The sequence below is a fragment of the Eriocheir sinensis genome, chromosome 7, assembly GCF_024679095.1.
Source record: "Eriocheir sinensis breed Jianghai 21 chromosome 7, ASM2467909v1, whole genome shotgun sequence".
NCBI lineage: Eukaryota > Metazoa > Arthropoda > Malacostraca > Decapoda > Varunidae > Eriocheir > Eriocheir sinensis.
The window spans coordinates 26854387-26864386 of record NC_066515.1 but is presented as its reverse complement, the minus strand read 5'-3'; the positions used below and the strand labels follow the sequence as shown (position 1 = coordinate 26864386).

At 46.5% G+C, this 10000-nt stretch overlaps 1 protein-coding gene across 4 annotated transcripts in view; it reads right to left on the bottom strand.

The window, feature by feature from the left end:
* Nucleotides 1-10000, bottom strand: part of LOC126995251 (excitatory amino acid transporter 2-like) — a 45940-nt gene that overhangs the window by 11068 nt on the left and 24872 nt on the right. For all 4 annotated transcript variants that reach the window (XM_050854744.1, XM_050854743.1, XM_050854745.1 and 1 more), the window contains exons 2-8: nt 7644-7754; nt 7116-7241; nt 5349-5491; nt 5017-5139; nt 4532-4618; nt 3999-4156; nt 3216-3449 (exon numbers count right to left, since the gene is read on the bottom strand). In XM_050854744.1, coding sequence (XP_050710701.1) covers nt 3216-3449; nt 3999-4156; nt 4532-4618; nt 5017-5139; nt 5349-5491; nt 7116-7241; nt 7644-7743 — 971 coding nt within the window. In that variant the 5' untranslated portion in view covers nt 7744-7754. The remainder of the gene's footprint in view (nt 1-3215; nt 3450-3998; nt 4157-4531; nt 4619-5016; nt 5140-5348; nt 5492-7115; nt 7242-7643; nt 7755-10000) is intronic.

Sequence of the window (10000 nt, the reverse complement as noted above, 5' to 3'; positions counted from 1 at the left end):
TGTGTGTGTGTGTGTGTGTGTGTGTGTGTGTGTGTGTGTGTGTGTGTGTGTGTGTGTGTGTGTGGTGCTAGCGTGGCCGCCCCTTGAGGCAAAAAAGGAGAGAGAGAGAGAGAGAGAGAGAGAGAGAGAGAGAGAGAGAGAGAGAGAGAGAGAGAGAGAGAGAGAGAGAGAGAGAGAGAGAGAGATGTAGTACTAATAGAGGCATTGGAAGGCTATACAGGACTAAGGAATTGCCGGCACAAAGGGCAGAACAAATACACACACAAGAATGCATAAGGGTGCAAATACACACACAAATACATCAGTGGCTATACAATGCTATATAATACAATGTTATGTTAGTATATGTCAGGCAAGGCTGTGTTAGGCTGTGCTAGAAGAGGCGCTTGTTATTAAGTAGTATATCATTCACGTGCTGTGTTTGCCAGAGTGCCAGAATTAGTGCCATTTTGCAAGGGCACGGAAAAAGGGTATACACTAGAGGCTGGACCGAGGGCAAAGAACCGAGGCATCATATTCTTAAACGTATCGGGCTCACACTACGCAACAGAGAAGATTAACCGGGTTTTCAATGGGTGGGGGTGGGTGGGGGATGGGAGGGGGATTCTGCCGTCCAAGATGCATAGGCCATGTCAAACTATCACCAGCATCACTCTATCTCTGCATCTCTGTCTTCTTCAACGTTTCTGGCTCCCGTTACGACGTTTTCATGGGGGGTGGGGGGGTGATTCTCCCGTCCACGATGCAGAGGCCATGTCAAACTATCACCAGCATCACAAAATAGTCCATGAAAATCCCAGCGACTTTTACGACGAGAGGCTTTTCAAAGAGGCGAACTGAGGTGTATATACCGATACGTTTAAGAATACAGGCTTTGAAGTCTTAGAAGGGAGGACACATGACCGTATAATAGAGTGCCTGAGGTCTCCGAATGCTCCCCTTAAGAGAAACAAGAGAAATAACAGCATTGAAAACTACTATATATATATAATGTAATGTGATGTACTGTAGTGTATGGTCAGAGAGAGAGAGAGAGAGAGAGAGAGAGAGAGAGAGAGAGAGAGAGAGAGAGAGAGAGAGAGAGAGAGAGAGAGAGAGGACAAATATATAGACAGAAAATTAGATAAAAATAGATAGATGCAGAGAGAGAGAGAGAGAGAGAGAGAGAGAGAGAGAGAGAGAGAGAGAGAGAGAGAGAGAGAGAGAGAGAGAGAGAGAGACGGACAAAGACACATAGAAATATATACACAGATAGACAGAGACAGAGACAATGTTAAAAAGCAAAAGCCAAGACAAAAAATTCTCTAAGAAAACTATAACTCAGCCATAGAGTCAGATATGGAGAGTCTTGTAGATATAGTCAGAAGAGTATAGTCACATATATAGAAATTGCCACATATGGGAGAGTCAAGAGATAGTTAAATGTGGCTATATTTTCCGCAGAGTTAAAGTCAGATACAGTGAGATCGAGTCCGATATTATAGTCAGGTATGTGTCTATAGGGGTCAGAGGCATATATATATATATATATATATATATATATATATATATATATATATATATATATATATATATATATATAGGTATATATATATATATATATATATATATATATATATATATATATATATATATATATATATATATATATATATATATATATATATATATATATATAGCCGAGAAGAAGTAAGATCAATGTCAGCATTCAGCATTCAGCATTAGAATCCACCGATGCCCGCCACGCAATGCTAAAAACATCAACAACAACAATGATAATAATATTGATAATAATAATAATAATAATAATAATAATAATAATAATGATGATAATAATAATAATGATAATAATATGAATACGATGAATGAGAGATGATTATCTTTAATTTTTGGAGGAGGAGGAGGAGGAGGAGGAGGAAGAGGAAGAGGAAGGAGGAAGGAACACAAAGGAAGAACAAACAACAGCAGACCTGCTGGTCCCTACGAGGTTGTTTGTGACAAGCTACACTAACTGTCTAATCAAAGGTGGAAGATGAAGGACAGCAAAGGCGAGGGAAGGGAAATAAGGAAGGAAGGAAGGAATGGAAGGAAAGAAGGAAGGAAGGAAGTAAGGAATGGAAGGAAGGAAGGAAGGACGGAAAGGAAAGGAAAGGTGACCGTGTGTGTGTATGTGTGTGAGTGTGTGTGTGTATGTGCGTGCGTGCGTGCTTGCGTGCATGAGGCAGGCAGCGAGCGGTGATGGCAGAGGCGGTGCAGGCCATGAGGCAGGCCATGCAGGACACTAGCTACAGGCCGCGCAAGGCACCACAAGGGCCATGGCAGCGGCGGCGGCGGCGATTGTGGCGGTGGTGTCGGGTCAGGTTCCGTCCAATACCTGTTCTATACTGGGCCCAGCTGCCCCCGGGAGAGAGAGAGAGAGAGAGAGAGAGAGAGAGAGAGAGAGAGAGAGAGAGAGAGAGAGAGAGAGAGAGAGAGGTTGGGTGGGAATATTAAGAGTAAAACGTAGAGGTCGAGAATTTGGAGAGAGAGAGAGAGAGAGAGAGAGAGAGAGAGAGAGAGAGAGAGAGAGAGAGAGAGAGAGAGAGAGAGAGAGAGAGAGAGAGAGTGGGTGGGAATATTAAGAGTAAAACGTAGAGGTCGAGATTTTGGAGAGAGAGAGAGAGAGAGAAGGGTGGGTATGGGGAAGGGGGTAGACAGCTGGGTAGGGTGGTGAGCCCCGTGGCACCTCAGTCTGGCACTACGCTTCATATAATTACCTGAATTATTATTATTATTATTATTATTATTATTATTATTATTATTATTATTATTATTATTATTATTATTATTATATTGTTTCAGATATAGAGAATTAACCATCTTGTCTCGAGTATAAGGCAGGAGAGAGAGAGAGAGAGAGAGAGAGAGAGAGAGAGAGAGAGAGAGAGAGAGAGAGAGAGAGAGAGAGAGAGAGAGAGAGAGAGAGAGAGAGAGAGAGAAATATAAAGAGAGAGAGAGAGAGAGAGAGAGAGAGAGAGAGAGAGAGAGAGAGAGAGAGAGAGAGAGAGAGAAATTCACCCGCGGCCAGACTGAAGCAACACGAGACTTACCTTTATAAAACAACCCAATGTATATAGATATGTATGTATGTATGTCTATGTATGTACGTCCGTGTCACCCGTGGTATAGGCCGGTGTATAGGCCTATGTATACTCTCTACCTCACTATGGACTCACGTAGAGGCGGTCGCAAAGGAGGTAACCCAGGGCTCAAGGAGGTGGAAGTAGAATTCAAATGGGTTGCGCCTCGTGAAGATGAAGTAGATCAGATTCTGGATGATCCATTGGTAGATGAAGACACCCACGACCACGGTCACGATGAACAGGCCGAGGTTACTCATGACGGTGGCAAGCTTCTCAACGCTCAGAATCTTGCTCATGATGACGCTTGCAACGCCCAGAGGGGACAACCTGTCAAGTCAAATAGCCATAAACCACGGCAGACACTATAAATAAAATTCGTCTGCGCCATTAACGGGGGGAGCCTTCCCTTCCCTTCCCTTCCAATCCTTTCCCTTCCCTTCCCATCCCTTCTCTTCCTTTCCCTTTTCTTCTCTTCCCTTTCTTTCCCTTCCCTTCACCCCCTCCTCCCTTCCCTTCCTTACCCTACTCTTCCCTTACCCTACCCTTTCCTTCCCTTCCCTTCCCTTCCCTTCCCTTCCTTATCCTACATTTTCCTCTCCTTTCCTTCTCTTCCCTTCCGTTGCCTTTCTTACCCTTCCCCTCCCTTCCCTATCCTTCCCTTCCCATTCCTTCCTTTGCCTTCCCTACCCTAGCCTACCCTACTCTTCCCTTGCCTAACCTTTCCTTCCTTACCCTACCCTCCCTCTCCTTCCCTTCCAATCCCTACCCTTCCCTTCCCTTTCCGTCCCTCACCCCTCAACCTATCCGTCCATCCAGCTATCTATCTGTGTATCTATCTATCTATCTGTCTATCTATCAATATCTATCTATACTCACCACATGACGCCGGTGACTATTTTGAGAATCACGGTGTCAATAACAGAGAAAAAGTCGACGACCACGGCGCCTTTCTTGCCGAGGGAGCCCAGCAGCGTCCCGAAGACCAGGCAGAACACGATGATGCCCAGTGTGTTGGTGCCGGCCCTGTACTTGACCTGAGGGGAGAAATGGGTACAGGGTGAGGCTATTGCGGGAGGGATATGGGTACAGCTTGCGTCTATAGGTAGGGTATGGCTGGGAAGGGTAGGGTAAGGATAGGAATTGAAGGGAAGGAAAGGGAGGGGAAGAGAAGGAATGGGAAGGAAATGGAAGGGAAGGGAAGGAATTGGAAGGGAGTGAAAGGAAAGGATAGGGAAGGGAAGGGAAGGGAAGGGAAGGAATGGGAAGGGAAGGGAAGGAAAGGCAAGGGAAGGGAAGGGAAGGAAATACCAACAACAACGACTACTACTACTACTACTACTACTACTACTACTACTACCACCACCACCACCACCACCACCACCACTACTACTACTACTGCTACTACTTACCGATCGGACTATCTCTGTTATCTTGGCGTCCATTCCGGTTATGTTGTCACGTTGGGTACCCATCTGTTCCTCGTAAACCGTGTGAACCTATTTAGGAGGAGGAGGAGGAGGAGGGAAGACTTGATCAGTTAACATTCCATGATGGTCAGTCAGGCAGTTACTGTATGTGTGCATGTGTGTGTGTGTGTGTGTGTGTGTGTGTGTGTGTGTGTGTGTGTGTTATCGGTTTAGTCACTATCAAAGTTTTATGAATTCATGGCGCAGATGTGTGTGTGTGTGTGTGTGTGTGTGTGTGTGTGTGTGTGTGTGTGTGTGTGTGTCTCTCTCTCTCTCTCTCTCTCTCTCTCTCTCTCTCTCTCTCTCTCTCTCTCTCTCTCTCTCTCTCTCTCTCTCTCTCTCTCTCTCTCTCTCTCTCTCTCTCTCTCTCTCTCTCTCTCTCTCTCTCTCTCTCTCTCTCTCTTTCTCTCTCTCTCTCTCTCTCTCACCTGTTGGAAGGACGCTTGGAAGATGTTCTCTGGGAAGATGTTTCTCCCTAGATCTAAAAACCCGTCCAGGATATTCACGTTGGAGGTTGTGTTGGACCCGGTGCTCATCCCTTCCGTGAGAGCCTGGGAATGGGATATGGAGGATTAATACATAGATTTACATAGAGCTGCAGACCACTCGTATACCCTATGGTCCAGACTGGGTGATCTGTCCGAAGTGAAGTCATATTAAATCATACTATATCACTCTTTCCACGGCCTTCCCTTCCCTTCACGTTGATATCCCGGGTAGAAAGAGGCAAGCATAGCAATATAGCTTGACTCCACGTTACCTGCTTGGCCAGGGGCGACCCGGGATGAATGGCGATGACCAGCAGGACCCCAAGCAGCGCGTTGAGCAGGGACGTGGCCATGAAGTAGAAGACTGTACGAACCACGATGTAGCCGTTGGTTTTGGCATTCAGGCTGGCAGACCCTGGAGGGACATAGAACCCGTATTATTGTTGGCAAGACTTTCGTAGGAGTTGTGGCCATTTCCAGGGCTAGTTTTATGACCCTGGTGGGAGTTTGACCCTTCTTCTGTACCGTGAACCTAAGAAACACACATTTGACAAGGCTTTCATAGGAGTTGTAGGCATTTCCAGTGGTAGTCTTGTGGCCCTGGTGGTAGTTTGACCTTTCCTTTGTACCATGAAACTGAGAAACACACATTTGGCAAGGCTTTCGTAGAAGTTGTAGGCATTTTCAGGGCTAGTTTTATGACCCTGGTGGGAGTTTGACCCTTCTTATGTACTGTGAACCTAAGAAACACACATTTGACAAGGCTTTCATAAGAGTTTGAGGCATTTCCCTTGGCTTTCCTTCCCTTCCCATCCATACCCTTCCCTTCCCTATCCTACCTTTCCCTTCCCATCCCTTCCCTTCCCATCCATAACCTACCTTTCCCTTCACTTCCCTTTCTATCCCTTCCCTTCCCTTCCCTTCCCATCCATAACCTACCCTTCCCTTCCCTTCCTATCCCTTCCCTTCCCTTCCCTTCCCTTCCCTTCCCATCCATAACCTACCTTTCCCTTCCCTTCCCTTCCTATCCCTTCCCTTCCCTTCCCTTCCCTTCCCATCCATAACCTACCTTTCCCTTCACTTCCCTTTCTATTTCTTCCCTTCCCTTCCCTTCCCATCCATTACCTACCTTTCCCTTCCCTTCCCTTCCTATCCCTTCCCTTCCCTTCCCTTCCCATCCATAACCTACCTTTCCCTTCACTTCCCTTTCTATCCCTTCCCTTCCCTTCCCTTCCCATCCATAACCTACCTTTCCCTTCCCTTCCCTTCCTATCCCTTCCCTTCCCTTCCCTTCCCTTCCCTTCCCATCCATAACCTACCTTTCCCTTCCCTTCCCTTCCTATCCCTTCCCTTCCCTTCCCTTCCCATCCATAACCTACCTTTCCCTTTCCTTTCTTTCCTATCCCTTCCCTTCCCTTCCCATCCATAACCTACCTTTCCCTTCCCTTCCCATCCATAACCTACCTTTCCCTTCCCTTCCTATCCCTTCCCTTCCCTTCCCTTCCCTTCCCATCCATAACCTACCTTTCCCTTCCCTTCCCTTCCTATCCCTTCCCTTCCCTTCCCATCCATAACCTACCTTTCCCTTCACTTCCCTTCCCTTCCCTTCCCATCCATACCCTGCCCTTCCCTACTCTACCCTACCCTTCCAATCCCTTCCCTAACCTTCCCATCCATAACCTACCTTTCCCTTTCCTTCCCTTCCTATTTCTTCCCTTCCGTTCCCTTCCCATCCATACCCTGCCCTTCCCTACCTTACCTTACCCTTCCAATCCCTTCCCTAACCTTCCCATCCATAACCTACCTTTCCCATCCCTAACCTTCCCTTCCCTTCCCTTCCCTTTCCTTCCCATCCTATTTCTTCCCTTCCGTTCCCTTCCCATCCATACCCTGCCCTTCCCTACCTTACCTTACCCTTCCAATCCCTTCCCTAACCTTCCCATCCATAACCTACCTTTCCCTTCCCTAACCTTCCCTTCCCTTCCATTCCCATCCATACCCTACTTCCCCCCCCCCCCCCCACCACCACCACCACCCACCTGATATGAGGGAGGCGATGATTAGTGGCAGAATCATGAGTTTGAGCATCCTAATAAACAGCTCCCCGGGGTACGAGATGAGCAAGATGGTGGTATCGTCTGGTCCAGCAGCTCGTAGGGCCAAACCTATAACGAAAAGGTATTAGTGGGCATGGAATAGAGGCATACACGTGTAGGAAGAACAGAAGGGTATTAGTGGCATAGGTTAGTGGCATAGAGGTGTAGTGTGAAGGGAGGGGAAGGGAAGGGAAGGGATGGGAAGGGAAGAGAAAGGAAGGGAAGGGAAGGGAGGGGAAAGGAAGAGATAGGAAGGGAAGAGAAGGGAAGGGAAGAGAAGGGAAGGAACTGGAAGGGAAGGGAAGGGAGGGGAAGGGAAGAGAAGGGAAAGGAAAGGATAGGAAGGGAAGAGAAGGGAAGAGAAGGGAAAGGAAGGGATAGGAAGGGAAGGGAAGAGAAGGGTAGGGAAGGGAAGGGAAGGGAAGAGAAGGAACTACTACTACTACTACTACTACTTTTACTATAACTTACCGAGGGCCACGCCGAATAGGACACCTGAGAAGGTAAGCAGCAGGAGCAGGTTTTTCCTAACCCAACTCCACCGCATGTCTGTGACTCTGACGGGTGACATCTTGGTGACTCCTGAAGAGAAAAGAATAGGGGGGTTAATAGATAGATTGATGGATAGATAGATAGATAGATAGATTGATGGATAGATAGATAGATAGAGAGAGAGATGGATAGGTTATAGGTGTGTGTTAGGAACGTTGTTATGACCACTGTTAATGTTATTGTTGGTATTATTATTATTATTATTATTATTATTATTATTATTATTATTATTATTATTATTATTATTTATATGTTACGTGAGAGAGAGAGAGAGAGAGAGAGAGAGAGAGAGAGAGAGAGAGAGAGAGAGAGAGAGAGAGAGAGAGAGAGAGAGAGAGAGAGAACATAAGAACATAAGAACGCAGGAGTCTGCAAGAGGCCGGTAGGCCTGTACAAGGCAGCTCCTTTGACCCTAAGCTCCCGTGTATCTAACCCCGCCTAATATCGCTGTCCATGAATTGATCTAATCTATTTTTGAATGTGACAATTGGATTGGCACTCACCACATGACTGCTAAGCCTATTCCACTCATCCACCACCCTGTTAGTAAACCAGTTTTTGCCTGTCACTGTTGAATCTGAATTTATCCAGATTAAACCCATTACTTCGTGTCCTACCCGGTTCTCTTACCAACAAAACCTTATGATCTCTCCCTTATTAAAGCCCTTCATCCATTTATAAACCTCGATCATGTTTCCACGCACCCTTCGCCTTTCTAGAGAATGCAAGTTTAACTGTTTGAGTCTTTCCTCGTATGGCAAGTTTCTCAACCCAAGAATCATCTTAGTCATCCTCCTCTGCACTGATTCTAACATTTTGATATCCATTCTATAGTAAGGTGACCAGAACTGAACCGAGAGAGAGAGAGAGAGAGAGAGAGAGAGAGAGAGAGAGAGAGAGAGAGAGAGAGAGAGAGAGAGAATGTAGAAAATAGAGAAATACAGAAAGAAGGAATCAGAGAGAGAGAGAGAGAGAGAGAGAGAGAGAGAGAGAGAGAGAGAGAGAGAGAGAGAGAGAGAGAGAGAGAGAGAGAGAGAATGTAGAAAATATAAATACAGAAAGAAGGAATCAGAGAGAGAGAGAGAGAGAGAGAGAGAGAGAGAGAGAGAGAGAGAGAGAGAGAGGGGGGCAACAACCCGTTACCATGGTTACGATCCCTGCTGTTTCCTCCTCCTCCTCCTCCTCCGCTTTTCCCGTCTTATATTGTCTCCTTTCCCTCCTCCTCCCGTCTTAATATTTTTTCCTCCTCTCTCTCTCTCTCTCTCTCTCTCTCTCTCTCTCTCTCGGTGTGTCATAATTTTTCCCTCCCGCCCTCCGAATCGATTTCCTCTGAGGTGGAGAGAAGGAAGGAAGGAAGGAGGGAGGAAAGAGAGAGAGAGAGAGAGAGAGAGAGAGAGAGAGAGAGAGAGAGAGAGAGAGAGAGAGAGAGAGATAGATAGAGAGAGAAGGAAGGAAGGAAGGAAGGAAGGTAATGGAAACGAAATATGACTAAGAGAGAGAGAGAGAGAGAGAGAGAGAGAGAGAGAGAGAGAGAGAGAGAGAGAGAGAGAGAGAGAGAGAGAGAGAGAGAGAGAGAGAGAGAGAGAAGGAAGGTAGGGAATGGAAGGGAAGGAAGGAAGGAAGGAAGGTAATGGAAACGAAATATGACTAAGAGAGAAGAGAGAGAGAGAGAGAGAGAGAGAACAGGGAAGGGAAAAGGAGAAATAAAGCCTGTGTGTGTGTGTGTGTGTGTGTGTGTGTGTGTGTGTGTGTGTGTGTGCTATCATTCTTGTCACACACACACACACACACACGCACACGCGCGCACGCACACAGAAACACTAATGATGAAACACTCTCTCTCTCTCTCTGTAATATATATCATTTTAGTTATACAATATATCCAAAAATGGGCCTGGTAGAAAATGGCTCAGGTAGGAAATTGCTCAGGTCGGAAATGGTTCAGGTTGGAAATGGCTCAGGTAGGAAATGGCTCAGGTGGGAAATGCCCCTCAGTTGGTGCCTGGCTCTGGGTGGGACGAGACGGCTGACGTCACTGGTTGCCATGGTGACGGGCCTGGCTCTCCCCCCCACATGCATATAAGTCCCCTTCCCCCCCCCCCACCCCCCTTTGTCCTTGTCGACCCTTGTGGCAGTCCCCTCGCGCCGCCCTTGTGATATACTGCATCATACTGTATATATAACGAGTGGACTTTTTCTTTTCGCCTTTGTCATACTTAATTTTTTGCTGCTTCCTCCAATCCTTCATTCATTCAGTTTTTTCATTCCTCCTCCTC